Here is a 27,185-nt window from a genome sequence, read left to right as displayed (position 1 = left end):
TTGAACGACTTCAAGGGTTTTAAAGATAAAACAATGAGTGATAAAAAGATAAATGATGCATTCAACATTAAAAGATAAGAAGACCACTGTGTATATTGGGGAATGTAATTATATGATATTGTAGTTCATGTTAGCAAGAACTGGAGTCTAGCTGGTCATGTATTGCATAGAGCAGATAAGCAGTTCCATAAACAGTGTGGGTACCAAGGAAAGATAAATGGTGTTGACGGTAGCAGACGATTAGATAGAGCGATAAGACAAGGAAGTTTTCTGATGTAGAGTGGGCTTAATTAATGCAAGACTGAGGTAAATGGGATGTCTTGGGGAAAGGCCATTACATTACAATGGACTTAACTGGGCTGATGTTGCAAGGAATTTTTCTCAAGTGACATTTACCTGAATTTAGCATGGTCAGACCGAGTTGATTCAACTGGCTTGTAGCTGTTTTCTGGGTTCTCATAAAGGTTCAATAAGCAATAAGTGATTTAGAGTGCATAAGTACAAGCATGACTGACTGTCGGCAAGTGTAAGTGGAGGTACGTATGAACGCGAGTGAAAGTGGATTTGAGTACGAGTGGGTGCTGGTAAGTATGCATGGAATTTGCTATGAATGATGAGTATGAACACAAATGTGAGTGTACATAGTCTCTGAAAGTATTGATGAGCAAGTATCCACTTATTATGCTCGCCTATGATGCAGCTGCTTGCAAAGCAGGAGAAACCAGTTTTATTATGCATGCTGTGTCCAGTGGTTTGTTTCACAGTACTGCATACCGTCTTCTGAGGCTACTTTTTTGCACACATGGTCCAACTCCTGCATAACAGACCTCAGAACTGTTATTGTTCACAGTTTTGAGTACTGTATGCTGCTTTTTTTTTTGTATTCATTGCCTTTGGATCACATTCTAAATGAAGGAATGTTCACTGATGGGCCAGAGATTTCAGAAAGTGGCATCTGGAACTCGCAGCTGTTGGACTGCAGTTTAATTTACTAGATAGGCAGTTTACACAGGTGTTTCGCGGAATTCTCATAATATATTTGCAGGCCTAGAGGCTGGAATTCTACTCCTATCAGTTGCTGCAGTTCAACTCAGGCTATAGTGCAATAAATTTCATCCAAATTGTGCCCTAACTTGACTAATGAAACTGTTTCTGTATTTTTGTACGTCATAACAGAGAAATGGGAGTTAGTGCCGAGGTAAAGTAATAGGTTCAAACTCTAAGGGCTGCAAGTTAGCCTAGAGCTAGCTGGTAACCAGGGCCCAGCAATATCATGGCCTCGCATTATCAATGTGTGTTTGTATTCATCCCAATAAATTTTTTTCAAGCCTTTGGCAATCATCTCCTAACTACTACATTTACACCCAACGCATATGCAAACACAAATTTGCACATAGAGAACTACCATTTGGGGATTTGTCTGTATTTAAGCAAAGCAAAGGCTGAATGTATATGTGGAATCTTAATGATTAATATGCTGCATTGCATTTATAAATTTATTGGAATGAATGCTTATTGTATCAAGTATTTAACGTTATACAAATGACCTCTCTTCTCTATGCATTGTAGTTACTATATATAAATATATAAACTATATAAGAGGGCTACACTATAGAATAAGTTCAAGGCTGTTAAATGTGATTTTCTTTCTGCAAGCCTTTTGCCTATTTTTCAGACAAAATTCAACAATCTATGGTGCATTTAGTACATTTTGACTCGAGGGTGGGGGGGTGGGGGGAGAACTGACGACAATTCACAACGTGTCCCACACAAACAGTTTCACAAATTTCCTCTGTTGATACAGGTTGACAGAGACTGCACGTCTGCTGAAGAATGTCTTCATGAAGCCTGTCACCACAGCACATGTACCAATAGAAGTGGAGCTAAAACGTGTGTGTCCTTTCCAAGCTTTACTCATGCTTCCTTAGTGGAGACCTTGCTTTTCTTGTATAGCTTCACTCACACATTGTCTAGAGGGATATTAAAGAGAAATGGTAAGATTGAGTATGAATAGTGAAGTGCCCATCTAGAGTTGTCAGAATAATTTACCCTGAGCAAAGGTTTGGTAAGCCTGAAAAATATTTTAACAGGCAATGCCGCTTCATTTTTGCACCAATTCACGGTGGCATCATCGATTTTAGCAGTCCGCATTTGGTATTTTGTTATGAAAACTGGCTATTCAATTGCCTTATGAATAAAGAATGATTACGCTTGCATTTAAAGTTATCAAATACTCAGTATGAGAGGTTCTGAAAATGTTTCCTTCTCGAAAATGGCCCGGATGTGGGAAAATACTGTGAGAACCATAACATCACACTGACGTCACTGACACTGTATTTACCGTGGATTGAAAGATGGATGTGTCAGACCTATATTACCTCTTAATTAGCCATGTCCTTTGGCTAAATAAATGTAAATTGATAATGAAAAGAATGCTTTGCTAGCATAAAGTGATTCAGTATCTCTCTTTAATGTTCCTCTATCATTATTAGTTCCTCAGTTGTTTTTTTTTTTTTGGTGTCTGCTGTCTTGCTGTTTTATGCCCAACTAGAGCCTCAGCAGTTTAAGATATACTAATTCCTTTGCATTATGTTGTCACTACTGCTTCAATATAACACATTATTATGAATGATTGTGGTGATTGCTGCTACCTTGGGGGCCATATTCGTGGAACTATTGCTTTCAGCATACATTTAGGGACTAAAGCTTGTGTGCCATAGGTGCCAATGAACAGCCAAGTTTCATCGAAGCCCAGGTGCAGAGCCAGAAATAAGTTGGTGCACTCTGCCACTCTCACAAAGTTTGAAATTCATGAAATTCAAATGTGCCTGCCTACACTAAAAATAAACATGGTGTTTTCTTTGTAGCTGTGATCCACAAACCTTTGTCCTTAACTGAGTGTGGAAGATTTTGTGGGCAGGCACACTTCCTGCTGACATTTTGATGCCAAGTAGCCATCTTCTTTGTGTGTATTGATGGGATGAGTTTCAGGAATGTTGTGGATATGCATAAAGCCATTTGTTATACTGAGACATCACATTGAATATGAAGTATCTTCGGCAGTGATCATTCCAGAATGTGGCCCCGCCATTACGTACATTGAAGTCTAACTGCCATGCCTTGTTGTTTGCATTGCTTGTATGTTGCCTTGGCGAAATGACTCTTCTGCATGCACACTTATGTCACATACATGCTTTTACCTAAAACTCCAATGTAGTTCACATGTCGTGGTTACATTACCTAGGCTAAAAGAAAACGACATACCTTGCAGGGTTTTTACATACACTTGACAGCACATTTCTTGTAATTATCTTCTTTGTAGTTATTCATAACCCTAGCTGGACACAACATTTGCCATTACTGTTCCTTCACAGCCCTGTCACATGTTCTTTAAGAGACCATTAAAAGCAGTGACCATTAAAGGGACACTAAAGAGACAAATAAGTTGGGTTCTATTGGTGAATTAACATATTGCAATACTGAAAAGCCGCGGTTAACTGTGAGAGGAGGCTTGGTATAAGCCAGAATAGAAGCAAAAATGAAACAGGTGACAACGGCATTATGGATTTTGATTACGTCTACTTGCTCCTAGCTTATCTTGTGGACCACAATATAGACTATATTTTACCATAAACGAGTCAAAGACCAAACTTAGCAAGTGTCAGTAACACAGCACCATAAAGCCCAAATACAAAACGATACCTTGAAATTTGTGACATTGTACTAACGTACCAGTGCTAGGGTTCCAGCACGAAATTAAAGAGATTGAAGTTTGCCTTTGTTTTCCACTAGTAATCAACCTATTACCACAACATATGTAAGGTTCTTAAGGAATACTTTACAGTCTAAAATGATTTGGTGTTTCTTTAGCATCTCATTAAAATCATGCAATCTCAGTTGGCTTCTACTTTACTTTGCATCTTCAAGGTGTATGCTAGGTGTATGCTCAAAAATCGAGCAATCATGTTGACTTCACAGGCTCCATGCCCATAGTTGTGAGCTAGTGGAGTTCGCAGATTTTAACGGTTGTTGCTTTTCATGGTCAGGTGTGGCATGGGTATAAAACGAGGAAGTCAACCACAGAGGTGAACATCCCTCTCCAATTTATTTTCCAAAATATTGTTGCTAATGTTGGTGAGAAATGAGCATGTCTACTTTGTTATTTCATAATGCTTGCATAACAGCTCACACCAAACACACATTTGCATTTGACTTGCAGATGGTTACGCCTTCTCTCAAGAAGAACATGGAGTAGTGCCTCAGGTGACCTTGATTCTCTACTTCCGCTTCACTGTAATGGTCTTCTTTTTTTTTTATGGACTGTTTTAGATATAGGCCACAACAGAACACTGTATGTGGCTGGCTGTACTTAGAACAGAATCCGAGATGAACGGTTAAAATGACAAGACGAAGATTCGAATCGTTTGGGCGTTTACACATGATGTATGTTTGCGTCGGGTACTTCTGTAAAACCAACTTTCTAGAAGTCATGCACCAAGCAACATGAGAAAAAGAGCTGTTAGGTGTATTTGAGGGCACACAATTTGCCAGTTGTAGGCCACCATTTATTGGGTGTCCGACGCACTTATACTTCAGGGCAACCAAGACAAAAGGTTCACTGTAAACATGTTCATCTTGAACCTTGGGGAAAAGAGTTTATGAACAGCAGGTGCTGTGGTAAAAGTTCATTTGCACACACCATTATCATGGGGCACTTGAAACATCTTGCAGGCACTCACAACTGCAGTCAACATGATATGCTGCCAATTGTGGGTGGCGAGCTTAAGCACCAAGGGTGCATACTTGTTTTCATCACTCCTGCAATCTGTAAACTTCTTTCTTTAATAGTGCATGTCCATTGGCAGTGCTATTAAGTTAATATGCATGCAGAAAAGGCACCCAAGAAGTAAATGTTTAGGTATCTTCATTACCCTGATTTCTTCAGAGGAATACTGACGTGAAATTTTCAGCTTGCCTTCTAAACTCTAGAAGAAATACTGGCAAGTGTCAAAGTGCCCTAAATAATTTACTGTATGTAGCACTTGTTTCCGTGAATTAGTTTCAGTTGCAGTACTCGGAGTTGGATGCATCATGACATGACGATACACCACCTAACTTTAGATTATGGGATTTTACGTGCCAAAGCCATGATCTGATTATGAGGCTTGCCATAATGGGAGACTCCTGATTAATTTTTACCAACTGGGGTTCTTTAATGTGCATCTAATTCTAAGTACACAGGTGTTTTTGCATTTCGCCCCCATCGAAATGCAGCTATCGTGGCCGGGATTTGAGCCCATGACCTCATGCTTAACAGCGTAACACCAAAGCCACTAAGCAACCACAGTGGGTGATACACTGTCTAACTCGGTACCTACGATCGCTGCAGCTGCTACAAGCAAAGACTGCCAGAAGAAATGCAGGCAGCGCTTAACAAATTTTTAATGACCAACATCATTATACCTAACCTTGTTGCTGCACAATGTCAGCGAATGTTGTGCTTCGTCATTACGTCACAACTAGGTTGATGATGCCAGGGTCCACATGCCACGTGCATTTCAACATGGTAACTAAAGTTAATGTTTTGTATAAGTGTTCACCAACCTTCCTACTTGCAAGGTGTCATTATTTTACGCATGAGAAGCATACATTAGACTTTCTAAAAGTTTGAAAATATGTTAGCACTTCTTTAAGAAACCATTATAGTAAGGCAAGATTGCTGAAAAGTTTTTCTTATTATTATCCAGGCTGACCTTATTCGTGCATACGACTCAACCAAGACTAAGCCAAAAGGCGTCTGAAGAACGACACTCAAGCCACGAGCACACATTCCACTCTCAGCAAGAGGTTTGGAAGCGTCGGCAATGTCAGCTGCACGGTGTATATACAAAGTGTGACTGCTTCCGAGTCTCTGTATGTCTGTGCATGGATGTATCCTAGTGTCTCTCTTCTTTGTGTTAAATATGCCGTGCAAGTGCATTGGTATAAAGGCTGTGCCACAATTCAGTGTTGTCACATTTTCCAGCCAGTGAAGGCTTAGCTGGCAGAATGTTCTATTTTTGATTCAGTTGACTTATGCAAAGATATTGTTTCACATGTCGTGTTATGTTATTTCTTTTCACTCTCATACATCATGTTCACCATGGGCTGAACTATGATATTATCAGTCTACCTTTTGTGACATGACAAGCTGAATCTCGTGCTCTTTTTTCTGGTCTGTTTTGTGCAGTAAACCAAAACAGAACAGAAGTTCTATTTTGTTGTACGAACCTTCATAGAAAGCAAAGATGAACAATGTAGGTGAATAAGTCCTTACCTCTCATGTTTTTTTTTTCTTCTTTTTTTTATTAAACACTAATTGTACAGCTTCAAAGATTTACTGTATTACTATATGCTTCCCCTTCCTTGGAACTTGAGTAACCTAGTGTGCAAGTGTGGTTAAGAACACAGCTGTAAAGATTAAGCATGCCTGCTGTGAATGGTGACTTTATTAAACTAAAAGCAGTAAGTGCTTTTAAGGCAGTTATGTGAACAAAAGTTGACCACATTTTCTAAAAATTGTGCAATGAAAAGTTTGTCCTAGAGTCATACTCAAGGCCCCTTCCGATTCTGATCTCCACGAGGAAGGGCACCCAGATGGTGAACGAAATGTATTGAGCATGAAAGGCTGATGACACTAAAAGTAAGCACTTGAGTGGTGTTGTCTGTCATTTGTGCTCAGTCACTACTCACCGTAGTCACTGCAGTTCTTATGCTTAGTGACTGATGCAACAGCAGCACTAAAGAAGTGCTGTTATGACAAAAGGTACAAGGTCACTGTCGACACTCTATATATATACTATATTGTTGCTGTTTGACTGTACTGACTTGCTTATGTTGAAGGCTCCGTAAATGGTCGTCTTGCAGTAATGCTACTATGTGTGTTTCGTAACAGCATAAAATATCGTATATACGAGAATGAGCTTTACAAATTTTATTGCTTACAAGCAGAAGAAAACTGTTCTAAGATTTTCGTTATGACTATAGCTCCCATGCAACTCTGGTGAGTGCACTTTGCAATGCCATCATCTGTTGTAGAAGATAGTGCAAAAATTCCAGAAGACTAGTGGCTATGATTGCAGCCTGATTTGGCCATGGTATCACACAGATATCTGTATCTTTCTGCTGCATAAGCATGTCAGAGCACACTAATTTGAGGCAATCGCTGTGGTCATCGTAATCAGAATACTGCCCCTGACCTTTGCATTCAGATTGGTGATATCAGGGTGAAGTTTATAAATATTTAAAAAGCTGCTAATTGTAAGAGAAAAAGAAAAATTGGCTTTTGAATACTGGTACAAGTCAAATTTCCAGTCATACATATGCCTTCTTACACCATGTTGTTAGATTAGTCTTTAGGACCATGTTTGTTTGTGTTCCTGATGACCCGTCATGACTCAGCTGCTCATTTTTAGGGCTGCAAACAGTCTAGCAAATACGTGCCCAGAGTTCTATAAAATTTTTACTTGATATGCAGCCGATTCTGTTTTAGTAATTATCATTTATATAGCGAAGTTGCTACGCTGCTCTTTGGTGAAAATTGTTTGTTGTGAACTGCAGATCTCTACTTACACCAAATATTTTCTAATTTCCTTTTTAGCAGGTGGAAAGTGTCAGAATTGTGACGAATTAGCACTGTATTGCTTTTCAGCTTATGTGGTAAAGGCAACTAAGACATTGTGTTGGTGTTTGTTACATCTGATGCACCAGAAAACTTGTTGAACATTTAGTTTGCCGAGGCTGTGGGAAGGTGGAGAGAGATTGCAGTACATTCCCATAACATGGTCTGGTATCCCACTGGATAGAGTGGTGTTGCATGGTTAAAAAATAGGAGAGAAAAGAGGTATTTCTCATGGTGCTTGCATTGTCTTTCTCAATTCACGGGATAATATTGCATTCTGAAATGTGCAATCTAGTCATGGCATTCAGTCCGTCATGTACGTAATGTGCATGGTTATTGGAACACTAGAACCAACCAAATAGCCTACTCACAAACAACTACCTATATGTTACATCAGATTATTTAATTGGTTGGAAGGAGTGTGTCTTTACCACGTCAATTTTTTGTAGTGTAAGCATGATGTAGATCCATATGTTACTTAGGTGTGCATCTATCTTTGCTCAGTGCAGGAAATTATGGAACGGATATATCATTGCCCACTGCCACAATCTATTCATGCTTAGAACATCAGTTGCTTAACATTGTGTAGATGCCTGCATGGCACGCATTTTGGCCATTGATTCTAACCGACATGCTTTTGTTCATTCATATAAGGCTGTTTTCTTAAAATTTGTAAATGGTAAAGACCTGTTAAGTGTGTTTGTCAAATAACATTTTATAAAACAAATACTGTAAAGAATTCTTTTTTATCGAGCTCAATTCTTTGCAATCTCATTCTGTGATAAGATTCCAGAACAATTTGTGGTGTCTAAATATTGAGGAATGATTTTGCCACTTAATGTATGCACTGATTTAAAAAAAATTGGTTCCCCAACTTGTTTGTAAGACCAATTTTTGTTGAATTGCCACCTGTTCACACAAGTTGATTCGTTTATAGCACATGGACTTCAAGGTTGCCATCGTCATTCTTTCCCATCTGTGGCCTGACTAACCAGCATAAACCAGGACATCCATGTACTTGACCAAATACCGCTGTTGTCCTTAATTTGGTTGTGGTGTGATTGGGAAACCATTGCATGGTTCAGGGGAGCTGCGCATTTGGTGCAGCTTGTCTTAGCTGCTTGCAAGCATCATTTGTACAGTTAAAACTCGATCTAACGAAACATGATTTTACGAAGTTCTCAATTTAACGAAGAAATTCCAATTCCCTGGCAAATATCCATACGGTTTGATGTTGACATCAACCAGAATTAACGAAACTAGCTTGCATTAAACCCAATTTAATGAAGCTTAAAACTGAACGAAGCAGACAGGTTTTTCTTCTAACGTGCTCTCTAATGTCGTCGTGCTAAAACATATAGGCACCCTAAAGCACAACGGACTCAGCAGGCACTAGCGTTCTTACGTACCAGATGGCGCTAGGGGCAGCCATAGTTGTGCTGTCTTGCAGACTTTTTACATGCGCAGGCGTGGGTTAGTGATAAATACAATGGCATGGTACCTTTTGGGTGTTGCATTACAATTTAAGATTTTGAAGGACCGAAAAATTCCTTACTCGATTTTCTGAACTTCCAGATTTAATGAAATAATTTGAGCATGGTCATCACTTCGGTAAATCGAGTTTCAACTGTAATAGTGTAATAAAGAAGCACATTTTGTATACCATTGGACCATGTGTGACAACAAACCAGTGATGTCCATCTCGAAACAGAGATCGATTGTATCCCAGTGGTGTTGAACTTAAGGAACTCATGCCATTTGCTGTTGGAGCTTTATGTATATTTTATTGTCCAAGTGTCTGAGGAATGTTTCCCCCCATGTTCAGTATGAGAGCAGTGGCGTACACAAGAAGGTACGTGATTGGCAAGGTTTTAAAAGGACTTGGATGTTCATGGCATATACGCTTGTATTTATTGATGTCAAATCACATTAAAGTATGTTCCAAAGCAGGTATTTTGAGCTTTCTTGTCTTTCTGTGCAAGCAAAGCTAATGAAAAGCAGTACCTTTGGCTTAGGATATTGAGCTGCATTTGAGCACTACATGCGTCACTTGTTCCACAAATTCCAAGGTAAGAACCTTTTTATGTGCATTCCACTAATTTCATATCTTTACCATACGGTTACTTTGGTATGAATATGGATTCCACATAAATTTAATGTTACTTTAATAATACAGAAGCCAAATGAAGTTATTGGACAGCATGAGGAATTTTTGATGCAGTAGCACTCAGTTTCACATTTACCAGGCAATGCTGCAAGACCTATGCATGTGGTGGCTCAAAAGACGCTCTTCATTTCCAATAAATGGCTTGAACTATATTTGACAGAAATTGGCAATTGAGCTTTGTTTAGGTAGTGCTAGCTTAAGGAAGATGTCAATACTCATAGGGCCAGTCCCCGGCTCATTGAGACGCTACCATGCTATTGTTCACTCTGTTAGTCATAACCAAACTGAGCAGGGCATCAGCCGTTATGGAAAACAGATGGTTCTCTCGCAGACTCCTTGCAAAACATTTTGGTTGTTGCGAGACTAACTGTAGTAGCCAAAAGTTTGTTCTAAGTTGGATATGTATTATACGTGGGCTTGAGTGTGAAAAGAATTCGATTCCAGTATACCCAACTGACGCATGTAAAGCATGTGGACAGAGAGCAACACTGCAACACATGCTCTGGGAATGTGCCGGCAACAACAGTAGTGAAACCGCCGCCGTTCGCGACGCGTCCATAACCGCGGCCGTTACCAGCGTACAGGAAGCCTCAAGCTCGCTTCTTTCCAATGCTGCCCCAGCTGCGGGAGTCGCCAGGGGCCTTCTCCGTCGGCGTCGCTGCCGCTGGGAGGCAGCTCTCAAAAGTTGAAAGACCAGCTCTGGGCTGTCTGGCGAGCAGAAGATGCTGCCTGAGTACAAGGACTTCGAGCCGCTGCCACAATTGCCGGACCATTCTTTCCAATGAAGTTTATTTTCTTCTTTCAGATGACATCTACGTAGGTGTTTGTTGTTGTAGTGATACCAAGTGCCCCAAGTTGGCATCGAAGAGGTTAATTGAAGAGCCGAACATACCCAGTGGCCCCGCACAGGCCCCACTGGCATGTTGGCCCACATTTTCAGACTGCACTATCTTTGGAATTGGCCCACGAAAGTTGGCCAGGTACCAGACAGGTAGTCATTACAAAAAACTGGGTTGAACTCCAAGAATGCTTCATATTAAAATTTTGCGTCATCGGCTCAAAGCGTATTCACAATTATTGGCTGCAGGCATTACGAGGAAGGAAAAGCTATTCCTTCACTATTGGTGCTGGAACACCACACGTAGAACATGCCTCAAACATGCTGTAGTGCCTTCAGTAAAGCAGTAGTGTGTAAAAATACTCTGCACACAGAAGTGAAATGGAGTTGCATTGTGTAAGCAGAGGGTTCAGTCGAGCTGAAATTTTATGTCCGTTTTTTTTTTTACTGGTCACTACTAGGCATAACTGGCTAAAGTGCATCGCATACACATGTCTACACCAACACTGGAGTATATTTGCACATTCTGAGTAGCATATCTGGTGCATTAAGTTTTTGTTGCAAGTGTAGACCAATGCAAAAAGCCACTCCAAATCGACAGCACTGCCTGATAAATATTGTAGTCTCCTACTAATATTACTGCGGTCGTTCAGCTAGAATGGGAATGATGGCTTCAAACATTCTTGTCAATTTAATGCACCTTATATGTCTAGCTTTAAATACTACTGCACACCGATGTAGATCTGTTGCTAATTGTTGTAGTTATAATGCAACAGTACCCGGCTGATCAAAAAGAGAAGGAAAAAAAAACGAGAACTGGACAGACAATAAACCTTTGAATTAGACAAACAAGTACAGTCGAACCCACTTTGAGCATTACTGGTTTTAACAATATTCTGATGCTGCAATGAGCTGGCGCAGTACCATGCACTTGTGCTATGGCAAAATGAACCAGTTTCTATATAATGTCGCAGTGCTGTGTTATTGGTTATAACCGAGATCTGACCGCTGGGTGTCCACATCAAAAGGAAAGGAATGCGAAATCCTGGAACATCTATGTGTGTTGCAGAGAGAGATACAAGCTTTAATGATATACCAGAAATGTTAGCCTGGCTGATAACCACGTCATGTTGGAAATCAGTGCAGAGTTCAAAGTGGATAAGAAATTTTGTCACATTGATTACTTTCAGCTGTCAGACACCTATTCTCTATGAAACATCTATAGTAAACTCTTCGTTTTATAAAATGATTTGCTACAGGTGTGCTGAACTACCATTTCCATGGAGTCTTCTTTGGTGGGAAGCCTCTACCATAGCTAGGGCTCGTGTACTCAGCTTGAAGTAGGAGCGTAGTCTGTCAACGAGTGTGTGTAAGCTGCACGATTCCCAGGACAGACAACTTGCATAAGTGTTGAAAGGATATCTGGACAGAGCCAAGCCTTATCTGGAAGCTCGAGGGGCCAACCGAGATTTCCCAATTCAAATACACGTAAAACATAGAAATGCTTTTATGAGAACAGATAGACCAATTTGAAAAAAAGCTGTTGCATGTGAAACAAGTTGAATAGGATGCAAAACCTTCATTTAGGACCTCCAATTTTTTAAAAAGTTGCCCAAAACCAGCAAGCAAAAGAAAATATAACTGTACAAACCTGCACAAAAAACAGCTTCTCAAGTTAAAAAATGATGCACATGAATCTGCAGCTTATGTGAAATTGTTACAATGCTTACAAGGGCCTTGAAACAGTCCTACTCACAAATTAGTGGTACATTTTAGAGTGGTGTATAATACGTAGTTCAATTTTGTCCACTTAAATGTATTTAGGCTCTACTTACATAATCATATTCTTTATTGCAGAGTTAGAATTGTAAACTCAATCTATGCGGTAGTTGCAGCGGAAAAAAAAAAAAAAAAAAAAAAAGACTTCTTTACCATTTCCCCAACTAACATACTCTCAGTGGGAGGAGATTTTCCGTCACTCCCGAGTCTCCCGTCCAATTGACCCCCCTTGATTCGGTGATTGGGCCCCTGGACTAAGGGCTCCAACCGTAGTTCCTTAGAGTTACTAGAGGCAACGGTGGCACTACTGTCTACAGGATCTGCAAGCAATGATGGATAGTCCATGAACTTGCCTAAACACCGTCCTTCCGGCTTTGAAGGGACACTAAAGTGAAACAACAATTCAGTTTAGGCTGATAAAGCATTGTTTGAGAACACTGCAGGCAGTCATTTTAAAATAATAGTTCGATTATTAGATGAGGAAATGGAGGTCGAAGTATCGGTATCCGAATTTCACGCCGAAACGCCGATGCCAGTACGTCAGTGTGACGTCAGGGATTCCAAAGTATGTTTTCGCATTTGGGCCACGTGGGCCGAGTAAAGGTTCCCGAAACTTGCCATGTTTAATATTTCGTTCCTTTATAACACAATGTAGTCAATCTGTACCGCTATATAATTAAGTAGGCTCTAGAAAATGCCATCAGAATCCATGACGTCACAGAGACCAGGTGTGGGAACTTCAAGGAGGCGTTGCCACCCGTCTTTCGTTCTTGCACTTTTTCTGGCTTACCAAGAGTCCTATTGTAGTAAGAGTGGTGTTTTTGGTGTCCTAGAGAGGTAATTTACCGATGCAGAAGAAATCATTTTTCTCTTTAAAATGGCTTTGCGACTTAGCAAAGTGACCATTTGTAAGAACGCACTCCATTATAAAGAATAAACATTGTTAAAGTTGTCCGATGGCAGAATTCAAACACAGGACCTCTAGCGAAGAGGCCAGATATCGAAACCATTACGCCATGGACGCGCAGTCAAGTGGAACCACAGGAATCGGCAGCAATTATGTATGCTAGCAGAGTGTTACCTTTTGCATGAAAAAAAAAAAGTAAATATCTCCGAAATTTAGACCAATCTGGAACGAGATAAAGTAATAAATAAAGGCACAAGGTCGTCTAAGCCCTAAGCACAATGATCAGACAAATCCATCTAGTACCCATCATTTCCATGGTGGCTGAACAAACACAGTGCCAGAGTTCTAGTAATTGTAGAAGCTGTGGCTCCAACCAAATCAAACTTTTCAGTAGACGGTTATAAGTTTTGTTACCATGCAATTAGTCAGCTCCGAAGCTTGCTCTTAAATGTGATGCATTTAGCTTTCTTTTTTGTAACTGTGCATCAGGATGTTTTGGAAAAATGTTGCAAGAAGGGATCTGCAAGACAGTGCTTCTTTAAGGCCGACATTCCGCCATGTTGTTGCAGTGTGTCAGGGCCGCTTAGCACTTGGAAATTGTTTAGTCAACTGTTCGTGCCACCAAATGTAGACAGTGGTGCCTACGCTGTGGTCGCTGCAGTCATTCTCGGGCAACGTGCGAGCGCAAGCAAACACTCAACCATGGCAAGCAAGAAGTCACTTTGTGGTGAGCATCTGACGTTTATTGTCACGTAAAAAAACTTTTGGACCACGATCTATGTACAGGAAAAATGACAATGCTAAGGCCATTACATCCCATGGAATGCAGAAACGATGGAAAATTCACGATTGGCCTCGACACCCTGCACACGAGCCTTGCAGCTCAAGTGGCGTACGAGTATCTCACAAATGAGGTCAGCATTTAAAAGGCTAAAACATTATCAACAAATATTAGAAATGCAATATGCCAGAACATGGACGCTGAAGTCGATGCAGTTTACTAAGAGCATGTTTTGCCACTGCAGAGTACAAGACACGTCATCATGGCAAACTGCGCAGCAATGAAAATTGCACGCCATATGCAAAAGGCTTCCGGCGATGGAGCAGAAAAATACATGCAGGCGAATACTTTGTTCACAAATTGCCCATTGTGCGCGCTAGGACTTAGAAGGGCAGCATCTGTGAAGGCTTTAGGTGGGCGACCGAGTGGAACCTGCGCAGGAAACAAACAATTTCATCAGTGATGAAAGTTTCCTACCTGAAAGTTTAACTGCAGTAGTACCAGTATAATACGCACAACGATATTTTAGTGGCAAGTGTTGTGCGTTTCATGGAATGTCGACAAGAATGGCACAGGCCCGAAATGAACCGCACAAGCTAAAACAATGGTAACAGCATGGAAACTAGCAAACGAAAAAAATTAGAGTGCGCTTTAGCAAGCATGAAGCTCCTTGTTCCAAAAATGGAAAGTGAAAAAAACCAATTGCATGAGCAAATGCTAATGCATTCTTCAATTCACTGCCCAAACCCACTTTTCACACTTCTGCTGGATTACATGTCCTGCAATGTAGCAGGACATGCAAAACTTGCATGCCCAAAGCGTCATAGCAATATTGCAAGGTTTGACAGTGCTTAATAAAAAGAATGCTTGCATTATGTGGCTACAACCTGTTCAATGCCATTAGAAAGCGATGAAAACACAGTTGTGCCTAGTACATCCTCTGCTTCTGAACATCAAGTTTCAATTGGTTTCCATTAAACTGAAACAGATCTCACCGTGCAATGTGGATGGCACCTATTGGAGATTCAGTAACCCAAAAAAAGTCAGAATTATTCAAAAGCAGCACTCACTTTGGACTCTTGAACTTCTCATGCACAGCCTTTTGGTCGCGGCTGGCTGCGTTACAGAAGGTGCTGTACATAGAATGGATGCACTCCCGGAATGCGTGCACTTCATAGCCCGAGAAGGAAACAAGATCCTGGCCCTGCAGAAAAGCACACTCAGACTTGTCGCAAATGCATATAACTGCGAATGGTGCCATGAAACTGAGCATGACAATCAACTCCTCCTGTTCACATGGCTGGGCCTGCAAGGGAAGCGGAGCTGTCCGACCAGCAGTACTATGTAGTTAGTGCTTGGCCATGACAAGGTGTTGGTGCCGCCATCCACTCATCTGCCAGAGTAAGTGTGTGTATAAACGCAAGAAAGGTCACCTGGTCGATGTGCTTGCACTTTTGGTCCACAACAGTTAGAATGCAGCCTAATGACGACGACAAGGACAAAAAAATATGCCAAACTTAACTGTGCCCTGCAATAATAATAACACTTCATAGTAAATTAAGCATTGAAATATAGCATGAAATGAGAGACTTGTTACAAGAATAGTGAACTACGCTAAGTGGTCAAGAAATAGAAAAAAAAATGTTTGGCAGATTACCATTTCCTGGGAATGCATTTTGGCAAGAGGAGTATGGCTAGGAGGAACAAAGCTTAGTTTTTACTGAAGTCAACTTACGCACATGATATAAAAGTGGATCATTCATTTGCGGTGAATGCCTCTGCACAGTGCCAGGAAAGCTCTCAGATGCAGTCACAATATCTTGCGAAAGTGATAGGGTCTTTAAAAGTGATCGCAAGAGAATACTGCTGCAGCGTAGTTTGAAGCTGTGGCCAAGGAAGCACAAATAGCAACGACATGCCACTATCATTATGAAATATCATTTAAAAAAGATGCGATTTCATTAAGTTAAAATCTGTACTTTATATTTTTCAATTATAAATTGGGCACCCGTTACAACCATGTGAATGCACCCAATCCACTGCATGACAATATCCACTGCGCACTGCATTCCAAGTGTTTCAAAAGCAATGGTATAGAGTTGGGTGCCAAACTTTTTAGAATAAGTTGTCAGAGTTATGGCTCTTCAGAGGTTCAAGCGACTAAGCTTGGGTACAAAAATCACTGATGTGACAAGCTGACAACTTCTGCACCTTATACAGTCAAGCCCGCTCATAACGAACACACGAGCGAACTTGTGGATCGCCAGCAACTCTACAAACCGGAGCAGAACAGATTGCTGCATGGGCAATTACCGCTGCGAGAGTCTTGCAGACTTTCTATGTGCACTGAAAATAGTGAAAGTACTTCAAGGCACATTGTCCACACAAAAAGGCAGCGAAAAATGATTTGGCAGAACAAAGCCTCACGTGGCAGTAAACCATCGTAAAGCGACACCGTCTGCCCCAAAATTTGCTTTTGACTTCACTGATCAGCCTTTGCACAGGTCTTATCACACCCTTGAAATCCCTGCTTGAGGAAAAAAGAAAAATGACTAACAATAACAGCCATACCATACTAAGCAGTCTCCTCAAACTTAAAATGCAATTTCACAACAGTGATCACAGGCACTTATATATATATATATCCAAGGTGCCAGCAGCCCATATAGTAAAAATACAAGCTCCTGCACAGCTGCGGCAGAAACTTTGCTGGGACATTCTTTGAAGAAACTTCAAGCAATTCTTTTAGCCAGAAATTGCCGATTTTCTTGCACTGTGTCCCTGCTTAAACATTGTTTCATCAGTGCTTTCGATGCACTACTTTGCATTGCACAATTGTGCATACAGCAGCTGAAATGGATACGCAACAAGCAGCAGTTAGGAACACAAAATTGCGAGACTGAACAGAAGATGCTAAACAAGGGGAAAATTTCGTTTGCACACTTGCTCACGATGTCTTAGGCACCGCATGTGTTTGGTGAAATGTTTGCACGTGTGCCAACAGCTTAAGTGGGAGAGCTGCCACCAAGAAAAGAATAACAGAACATACCCATGGATGCCTGTTAAGAGTGTGGTTGGCCAAGCAGAGAGCAGCACCGGCAATGATGCTGGGTAGGTACTGAAGGTAAGGTTCATCCTCCAAGAGTGCAAGCTCGCAGAAGTACTGCAGAGAGGCAAAACGAACCAGTATGAAAAAAATGAGCCTATGAACAGCTCTAAGGAGTTAACGGGCTGGAGTAAGAAGGCGATCAGCAGAAACTGAGGCACTGAAGACAGTGGCATACTGTGTTTCAGCTATCGCTTGCGATTCAGTAGACCCCAAATGCTTCAAAAAAAAAAAAAAAAAAAAAAAGGTAAATCAAGAAGAGCACTTGCATGAAACAAGATGATCCATTGCTTACCGTAGCCAGAATGTATAAAAAAAATCAGTGAAGCATATGAAAGGATTACCAACAGAAAATGTTTGCCTCCTCTTTACTGCTCTATTGGATAGCCGTAGACTATGCTGTGGAGACTAAGCCTTCAACTGCCGTTCTCAAGATAGCTTTTCCACCATCCGGACTTCGACAGGCGAAGAGATTTATGAAGACTTGATGAATTGGAAGAAACATACACTGGAGAAACAGTAATTCAAAAGAACAGTCAAGGCCATGACCAGTGTAGCATGTCCATCTGCATGGGCTATGACAGACAAATTTATTAACTGTTCACAAATACTGAAACAAGAGAAAACAAATGAAAAACCAGGTTCTATGCAGCATGAAATGTCCACTGAACCAACATGCTAGAAGAACCGGTATGGGCTGGGTAGCAGTCAAAAAGAGAATAGCCCCAGAGCACAGTGAAAGAAATTAAGTTGCCCTTTAATGCCACCCATTCGAAATGCATGCCTGGTGCAGCACGGCTTAAGATGTGAAAAAGGAGCCATCAAGTCACTGAAACCTGTTCTGGCAGTCTAATGGTATCAGATGCCACTGACACGCACACACATATTATGGCTGCTGTCTAAAGCCAAGCCCACTCAGCACCCAAGGGGGCAAAAGGGGTGGGGGGTGGAGCACGTCCCCTGCATCTCCAAGAAAATAAACTGGAAAGGCCACTTTGGCAGCTTTTGGGAAGACTTATTGTAGTAAGCCTTTCAAGCACCACACTAGGCCCAACTTGCCACCTGTTTTCCACAATTTGGTCAGCCTGATTTTCCTCTAGTGCTCTTTAGAAATTTAGGCTGTGTACTGTTATTATGGTGAATACAAAAGCAGGACGAAATTTGTGTGTCAGTATTCCAGGAAAAAATAAAAAAATACTGTGTTCATGAACGTCCTAAAGCAACACGTCGGCTATCAGGAATGCTGTAGTGGAGAGAGGCCTCTAGGTTGGTTTCAGCCACCTTGGTGTATTTATACAATTCGTAGCTAAAGCCAGCAAACTGCCGTATGGCACACCTGCCATGGCAATGTTGACGAAGACAGCAGATTGCCGGGCAGCCATACTTTGTATTTCTCGAAGCTGCTGATCGACGCAGCACTTGTCATTTTATTTGAACATGGTTAGATATGTTACTGACGGACTGCAATAGTTTTCCGAATGCACCTGTATATATTTGGTCATTAATGGCATGAAGTGACAGAACATGTGGCGGCTTCCAGTAGCCGGTGCGCGCTTTCTAAGCGAGAGATACTGGATATTCTCATCAGCGACGGTGATGACAAGCCTTGCAACACCACTTTTTACAAGCCTTCAGGAGGAAGTGAATCTGACCGTAGGTGGGACTGATTCGCCAGAGAACAGCCCATGCTGGAGAGCTTGAAACTTCCACACAATGAAACGCTTGAGACTTTAAAAACTGCACCACAGTAAAATCTGAACGATGCTGCAATGTAAACAAGTGTCATAATTTTCCCACTAAATATTTGATCCTAGTACTGATGGCACATAGAAAAAATGAGCATATAGCGTATTACTGCTGCCAGTAAAAAAAAAAGTGCTGTACAGAAAGCCAGCACGAATGGCAGTGAATAGGTTAACTGCAAGTATGCATAAAAAATTTTTTTTTTAAGTCTAACCCCATCAAAATACAGCTGTCACGTCCTAGGTTGAACCTGAAGATCTGTGCTTAGCATCAAAATGCCATAGCGGGTCAGTGTTGAGCAAATGCTGTAAAAAGCAATTCGGTCAGCCACAGTGATGAAGAAACTCATTGCCAACAACAGTGCCTTTGCACATCCAATACAGCCATACACGAACATACATACCTGGGCAAGATAGGTAACCGTGTCTGGGCACTTGTTAACTTCTGCAAAACGTAGCAGGAAGGCATAGGCCGTTGGGGAAGAAACGTCGAAGGAAAGAACCTTGAGGACCACTTGCTCCATTCGCAAGACTTGCTGCTTGGTGTAAGTGTCATCAGTGATGTACACAAACTCACTGACTTCTGGAGGGTAAATCTCCTCGAACTTCCTGGAATTGTGAAGAAAAAAAAGCAAGGGATTGTGCAAAATGAAATACTACGTACAAGTGCAAAGGAGAAAACGCAGCACAGCTCTAAATGCATTGCCACATAACCAAAACCATAGAGTGGTTAGGAGTGCACAGTGCAGTCTGCCATTGAAGAAAACAAAACTAGCATTTTGGGACTGGATCACAGTTCACTTTTGAATTGAGGGAATGAGAGCAAGGAAGCTTTTGAAATTTCCTGGTTATTATCGACGCTGACAGCCAGCTCACCGAAGTTGATGCCCTGTTGAGCATCACAGCAAGCACATTTCTCCGGCAAAGTTGATTAGCTTGAATACTATCTGCATAGTTGCTATAAGGGTGGACCATAATGCCATCATGCTCAGTATGAGCTGCAACACACGATCTGTGGCCGGAGCATTCTCCGCTTGAGCTGGTAGTGCTAACATGCGAAACTCGAGAAAAAAAAGTTGAGGGTCAGTTTTTTTGCGAAGCAATGCTAACGCACTGGTGTTCAGAGCAGCACAACATACTCAGCCCTTAGCACGGAGCGCATCGTCATGGCGCAATGCTGCCCTAGCATAGAAACTATTCCAAGTTTTTTTGCAATGGGTCGGCAGCAGCGTTGCCGACCCATTACAATTAGAAGATAAGATCGAGCACCTCTAGCAAGGCTTAGCAAAGGAAGACCTCCCAAACCATCACTAGGAACAATGAAACACTTCTTTTTAAGAGCATCACACATTACAGTCACCTGCTCGGCCAAGCGAGAGCTCCAGATAGCTCGCACTACAATTCATAGCATACTGTACGATATAAATCATACCATATACTGTAGTACACCCGCGAGCAGAAGCACACTAATCACAAGCTCACTGAAGTGAATTCGTAGTTCAGACAAACAAACAAAATTGACGAGTGCGCTGTAAATTTTGAAACGCCAAGTTTTGACTGCAGTCCTCGACTTTTTTTTGCGGAATATCTGGACAGCATACTTTTGCTCAGGATAACACACTGCAAGAACATCCCTAACCATGCAGGGAAAGTCTTATGAACAGACAAGTTTTCAACTGTGGGAGTAGCATGAAGGAGAACTGTTCACCTGCCTTCTTTTGGCTAACATTACCCCCTACCATGCCTTGCGTGCCAGCCAAATCTTGACTAACAGTGGCCTTTTTAGCATTTAGGCCATGGCCATGTCTAAGTGGTCACTGCTTTGCAATGCTAGGAAAGGTTACACAAATGAATGGTGCCGGCAGACGTGTATATCAGTGCTGTTCATGTATAATTGTTAGATGCAGGGTTAGGTAGGGAGCATAAACATGCAAAAGCACTGGGAAGGCATGGCATTTGATCCGGTATCATGCAAAAGCAACCCAGTATTAATTTAAAGGGGTCCTGAATCACTTTTTATCTAAGTGGAGAAAGGCACTCAAAGTGAAAATAGGCTATTTTAGAAATACTATGCTGCAAAAGGTACTTCAGTGTGTTCAGCAGAAGCGGGGTTATTGGCAATTAAACACAGCCTCTGCTGTGTTCCCGTTCCTTCTTCAATGCCTTGTACTGCGAAGGCTACAGCAGAGTTGGGCGTGCCCACAGTTCACATTTCATTTTGGATGGTAATGTAGACACCGCGACTTCCGATTTTGGCGACAACGGTGTGCTAAACGTAAACCGCTGGTGTGCTCAGCAAGCTGCAGTTCGCTTAGCCAGTGGACTCTCGGCAGCACCACAAGGCGCCGCGGTATCTACGCTGCATAGCTGACCGCAGCTACCGATAGCAGCCACGTACGAGAACCTGCTTTGTAACAAACTAAAGCATCCAGAATGGAGCGAGGAGCAGACTTCTGTTTGAAAAGCATTCGAGAGAAAGGCAACTTCACGCTCTGCTTGCAAGCTGCACCCATTATGTACAGCAGCAAAACTTTGTTGAGATGTCCACAGTAGCGAATGCTACCCACGGACTGTTATTTCACCAAGCCTGAGAGTTGGTTCAGGGCCCCTTTAATAAACCACATGAGGAAAAGAAAAATGTGCATGCTGGGAGCTTTACTATTAAAGGGGTACTGAAACAAAAATAGTTACTCAAATTAACTGGTAAATTACATTGCAGATGATGCCTGTGAACTCGCAGCAAAGTATCAATAGCCGAAATGCAGCATAGAAAGCAACTTAATGTCAAAGCTCATGCAAGTGACGAACCAGCAAGTGCTGCATCTATCAATGCTATGATCAGCATAGGTCCCGTTTGTACGTCACAAATTTCAGGGATTGAATTAGCGAACATGCAACACGATTGGCTTGTCTCGGTGTTTGGAAGATGTTTCACTATTGTTTGCATTGGGTGTCTTGCAATGACCACATACAAAGAGCACATATATGCATACATGAAGTTGACGTGCAAACTGTTTCCCATTCACAGATTACCGTGGTACCGGTAACTGTGGTAGCGAAGCTGATGGCGACATCTCGTGACAGTCTGTCCAACAACTACAATGCATCTGAGTTTGTCACACAAGGTGTTACCGTTAAAAAAAAAAGAAAGGAAAGAAAAAGAAGGAGTTATAAAAGTACAGCACATTCACGATTGCTTGTGTTGCTTTAAACACTTTACACCAACTAATAGAATCTGCAAGTTGCAGTGTTAGTTTTGTGTGCTCTCTGGTTATATACCATCGTCAAATAGCTACCAGCATTTTTCCTGCCATACCTTTCTGAGAAAGGACCCAGCAAACTGCTAACAGTAAGACATTTGCAGATGCGCTAAAACGAGACCACAACACTAATGCCAGGATCATACTGCAAAGTGGACTTCAGCGCAATGAAGTATTATTATGGTGTAGCAATGTGCAGGTTTCCCCATCAAACTAGCAGACAAAACAGGGGTCCAGATGGCATGGTAGACTGCATAAATGTGCCCCACAGGCCTGCATGCTCACATGATCATCGTTGCTTAGAGCATGCGGTGTACATCAAGGGACACAAAATGCTCTTCAAAATCAAAACCACAACTGTTCACGAGATATGAGTATGCAACTAAGCAATCATCGCCTGCTGGCGCAAATGAATATTTTTTATAGCACGACTGCTGGATGAATAGCTACTTATTAAGCGCAAAAACAGAGCACAAGGAATCTGCCATCAGTACTCCTTTAAGGAGAGCCTTGAAACTGAATAGGCATAGTCTTAACAAAGCAACAAAAACTTTGCCAGAGGCAAACCACATGAAGCACTACTGAACATTTGCCAAGGAGGTGCGAGAACTGCATTATGCAACCTTTACAAATCTTGCAAAAGATGCTCGGGTAGCCTAGATTGAAAACTTGCAGACGTTGAATACCGTCAGCCAATGCATAGTGTTTGAATTTGAGCCCTGCGGCTGTTCCAATAAAGTATGTTCGAAGAGGTAGTACCACCCAAAATACTTAGCATTTGGCTGTGTATTACACTGAGGGTTTGACGAGATACAACAGACAACTACAGGGACCAATTTTTTCACTTGCTTTGACCACAGTTTTTAACTATATTTAGATTTACTATAACAGGCTTTACAGTACAAAAAAGAGCACTCAAATGAGTGATGCCCCTTGCATAACTGATGCACTCTTACGCGGCAATGAGAAGAGAAGCTGTGCCGACAAGTTGTAGCCTTGTACGCTGCACCGACATGCTTGACAGGAAGCGGTCGACGTAGGAGACTGCGAGGAACAGCGTTTCAGTGTGCAGCTGGTATTCCTCTGCCACTTCGACGAGCCAGTCAACGAGGATGGTGCGCATGGATGAAGTTATGTCTGGCTGCTTCCGCATGTAGTTTGCTTTGCAGGCCATCCTTACCTGGATGACAAAAATAAAATGGTTGACAAGACTGAGAGCTCCAAAGCAACGCAAGAGAGACTTAGTAGGGAAGCTTATAAGCACACCTGGGTTTTCTTTGTACATGCATGCAAAGCACTGCATGCCCTCACTGAAATGCAGCTGTGGATGACTGCTCAGCGAAAAGCCACAGCATAGTGCAGAAAAAGCAAAAGTCAATAGCCAAGCTTGCCAGGAGATTGGCTAAAATAGAAGTATGAAAGAGGAACAGAAAATACTGAGGAAAAGTGGCAGTGTATAGTTAACACCAATGCCAAGAAGGCAATTGTGATGCACTGTTACAGGAAGTACGTGTTGTATGGAGCTTGCTGAACTTTTCTACACAAAGTCACATGATCAAGAGGGACAAAGGCCAGTTTCACAGCAACAATGTTACAGGATTGTGTAGTGGTAGAAGACGAAAGTCCATATAGAAGGCAATGATACTGACAACTTGGACAGGGAGTTCAACATTCTGAAAGGTTTGCAGTAAACAATAGATAAATGAAATAAATGGCTAAGTGAACCTTGCAGTGCCATATAAGTGAGGTGCATCGGCACCCTAGTGGCATTAGCAACCTCACAAGAGTGACATTCGGCCTGTGTCGTACAACCTATTCACAAGTCCAAAGCATTAAGAAAGGGGAAAGGAGAGAGAGAAAATGCAGCAGGCACTGAATCGTTAGAGGTTAACAACCACCTCATTTGCTTGCCTGTCTATAGCGCAAAGAAGTGAAAGCATAAACTTGGATACGGCATCACCAAGTTATGAGCCACTGGGCAAATTGAATGTCCAAATGGAATTTGCTAACTAAACAGCATGAAACAGGCATGGGAGGCAAAAAGCAAGTGTTGTGCTGGTGAAGAGAAAAAAATAGAGGAGGCAAAAAGTTAAGACATTCCTCTCCCCAAGAAACTTGCCTCCAGCTCCCTCATGTAATTACATATGTCCTGCGCATATTCTGCACTGGATTCTTGATCCCGGACGTCACTGTAGCTCAGGGGCTCGAGTGTGTGGAGAGACGTGTCCAGGACCATGGGAGATTCACCAGGCGCTGGAAAAAAAAAAAAAAAAAAAGGTAAAGGAGTTGGGTGGGAGGGGAGAAAAGACAGCTGTCGACACCGTGCATGTCCGAGCAGCTTGTTTGAATTTGTAAAAGCCAGCAACTGTCAAGTCGCTTCTCAATTCACCCGCAACTTACGAAGTGCTTCATCTTCCATGCGACAGTCAGGCGACATGGGCACCGCCGTGGAGTTTACAGAGGCCGAGGGAACGGCGAGGCAGAGGGATTGGCTCGCAGAAGGAGCCATCTCATCAGCTTGAACTGTGCGCTCCGCACGAGGCTGTTCGGAAGCATCGCAGGAACCTTCTTCGAACACTTCAAAACGGCCAGTCGGCCGAGCGTTCTCTGTAGTGGATGCTCCAAGCCGTGCCGACCTTCTGAGGGCAATTGGCTGCTGCTGCTACGAATGCAGCAAAAGAGTGGCGTGCGTTAGCAAAGCACTACCCTTTGCGAGTTCGCCTAGAAACTGTTGCGGAGTACCACTTAGCAGCTGCGAAAGATATGTTGGCCTACGCGTGCACAAGGTTACAAGTTTACTACAGACACCGCTAGCATACTTAATTATGCAACATCAATTCTGCGGCAACCCTCCTACCGAGCAACCGAATAGCAGCAGCATGTGAAAATTAGCACAAAGGAGTGTCGCAATAGTCGCACAAAAAGATGAAGCAGGTCAAACTGCAACGGAGATCGGTACTCATGCAAATTTGTCAGCTAACTGTACACTAAATCAACACAGGGCAAAGATTCACCAGTGACAACTGATGCGAAATAAAGTATGCCTACCAGGCAATCGCGAGTGGTTTTCGCAAAGGAGGATAAATAGACACCGCCGAAGCGTAGCAGGACCCACGCCGCGCGCACATGGCACGTTAGCACAGCAATCAGACAGAAAAGCGTGCAATATATTTGAAGTTAAGTCTCAGAGGAAAACTAACACATTTAACTAAGCGTTGGCCCGCGATGACCAGCGAGAAGAGGGTTTACAAGTTAGCTTAACGCTTTCTCAAGGGCTTTCTCGAGGATGCTCAATGTTCAGGCAAAAGAAGCGGCCCGCGCACAACAAGATATCACTGCAGCCTGCGCTACGATATAAGCAAAAGGCCTAAGATACCCAAGCACCGTCACAAACTACTTCTCCATCAACGCATGTGCAACAACAATAAACAATGGTAGCACAACCCCAGACCCCCGCAGCCGCCGCGCCGTAAGTCAGCCATACCTGGTTGCCGCAGTCTCGCTTCGCCAACGGCTTTTTTTCTGCTACACGGTTAGTCTGGATGCATCCCAGTGCTTGTCTCTTGGGAATAGCTGGCAAGGAGGTCTTCTCTGCGTTCGTGGTTAGCTTGGGGGCCAGGTTAAAAGGCCTCGAGTTTTCGTCAGCGTAGCCAACGGTCGTGGTGGCGTTACGCCTCGCCATGTTTGAAGCGTTCCTCCACAGGCAAAGCGCGTCACCTCGTTTACGATGTCGGTACGCTCGCCGCTTCAGAGGCCGTTGTCCTGTCGTTTCATGTGGCAAGCTACTCGTCCGACGGTCGCTGGCTGCCGGAATTCCGAGTTCGTCGGCCCCGAGTAACGACCGCTGTCTCAGAGCAGCAGAACCACTGACGAATGGCCGGCCCACAGCTGAGTGCGCGAACGTTAAATTCCCCGCGATTCAGTAGAGTCTAAACAAATGAGCCAATAGCGTTCGGCGTTTTTTCATCACGTGACCTATACGTCATTAGTTGTCGCGTGCGCGCGCTTTGTTGATTGCAGCGCCATTTGCGGGTAGATAATCAATGTTTCGTATCACGAAAATATTGCGACAGACAACCGAGTCACCGAGTGATGAGGAATCAGTCGTGAATGGATATAAGTTTCATAGCTAGGGCAATAGGGCTTCTGCGTAGTATAAGGTTTTTCAGTAGCCGAGCTGGCCAAGCGGGCTTTCGAATAAGCGCAAATGCCGTTGAAGTCGGAAGTGGTTAACGATGAGGGCTACCAAAAACGTTTTTGACCTATCCACGAATATTTTTGGAATGCGGCGACTAAAAAAACGGTAATTTAGCAGCTCCCTGTGTACGTGCATTTTTTATTGTTTCAACGGTCGGCTTTCATCACTTGCTTGAAGGTGCTACAGTTTTCGGATGACAGGATCGCCCACGACCACTATAAACCCACCTCTCTCCTTTCCTCCCACTTGTGCAAGCCAGGCTCAAAAATGACAAGGCAGATCAAGCTTCAGAAAATGGTGCTCGAAGATTCGCCTAATTGGTACTACATCTGGTAAAGCTTGTTCCACTTCATTTTTCTAAGACGGCCGCTACAGTCGTAGGTTCCACCTATGCACTTTCACTCGGGGGAAGCTATTTTGAACACGGAAACTGCTGCAATAAAAGGCTCCCACATATGTGGTTCGTTCGTAAAAAAATATTAGCATCAATGATTAAAAGGTCACCAAGCGGCCAGAAGCCCGCAGGCCTCCTCAATCCGCTGTACGAACCGGTGTTGTTGGTCCGTGTCCGAGCCGAGCATGTTATATGTCCGCTCGACTGTCGTGACATGAGCAGAGTATTCCCAAGAATAAATCTTGCACTATATAGAGCGTTAAGTTGGCGAAGGTACCCGTTTGCAATCTCCGCCAAGTGACTTCTTGTTCCATATATATACTTTTCAACATTTGTCGCCTGCAGGCTATATC

General features: G+C 42.6%; 2 protein-coding genes across 7 annotated transcripts in view; one reads left to right on the top strand and one right to left on the bottom strand.

Moving 5' to 3' along the window:
- ATP8A (ATPase phospholipid transporting 8A1) overlaps positions 1–9,613 on the top strand; it is a 122,335-nt gene extending 112,722 nt beyond the window's left edge. For 5 of the 6 annotated variants that reach the window (XM_075688921.1, XM_075688920.1, XM_075688925.1 and 2 more), the window contains 3 exons: positions 1,805–1,890; positions 4,220–4,263; positions 5,748–9,613. In XM_075688921.1, coding sequence (XP_075545036.1) covers positions 1,805–1,890; positions 4,220–4,263; positions 5,748–5,801 — 184 coding nt within the window. In that variant the 3' untranslated portion in view covers positions 5,802–9,613. The remainder of the gene's footprint in view (positions 1–1,804; positions 1,891–4,219; positions 4,264–5,747) is intronic. The other variant, XM_075688927.1, reaches the window with a different exon arrangement.
- Positions 9,614–14,068: 4,455 nt separating this feature from the next.
- Positions 14,069–26,169, bottom strand: LOC142579080 (cyclin-A1-like). Its single transcript, XM_075688938.1, has 8 exons — positions 25,725–26,169; positions 24,641–24,902; positions 24,360–24,493; positions 23,197–23,420; positions 19,385–19,589; positions 17,182–17,295; positions 15,203–15,336; positions 14,069–14,564 (listed from the first exon to the last, which is right to left on the bottom strand). Exons 1-8 carry the CDS (start codon positions 25,920–25,922, stop codon positions 14,516–14,518), a joined length of 1,320 nt encoding a protein of 439 aa, XP_075545053.1. The 5' UTR covers positions 25,923–26,169; the 3' UTR covers positions 14,069–14,515.
- Between the last annotated feature and the right edge of the window lie 1,016 nt (positions 26,170–27,185).

The sequence above is a fragment of the Dermacentor variabilis genome, chromosome 4 (genome assembly GCF_050947875.1).
Source record: "Dermacentor variabilis isolate Ectoservices chromosome 4, ASM5094787v1, whole genome shotgun sequence".
Taxonomy (NCBI): domain Eukaryota; kingdom Metazoa; phylum Arthropoda; class Arachnida; order Ixodida; family Ixodidae; genus Dermacentor; species Dermacentor variabilis.
The sequence above is the reverse complement of the archived record's forward strand: the minus strand, read 5'-3'. Positions and strand labels throughout refer to the sequence as shown.

Bases quoted from the DNA above. Each gene is read 5' to 3' on its own strand.
- LOC142579080 (XM_075688938.1), bottom strand. From the start codon at position 25,922: ATGGCGAGGCGTAACGCCACCACGACCGTTGGCTACGCTGACGAAAAC. The intron at 24,494-24,640 runs GTAAGTTGCGGG...TTTTTTTTCCAG, and splicing joins CATGGAAGATGAAGCACTTC to CGCCTGGTGAATCTCCCATG. The intron at 14,565-15,202 runs GTGAGTGCTGCT...TTTCCTGCGCAG, and splicing joins GAGAAGTTCAAGAGTCCAAA to GTTCCACTCGGTCGCCCACC.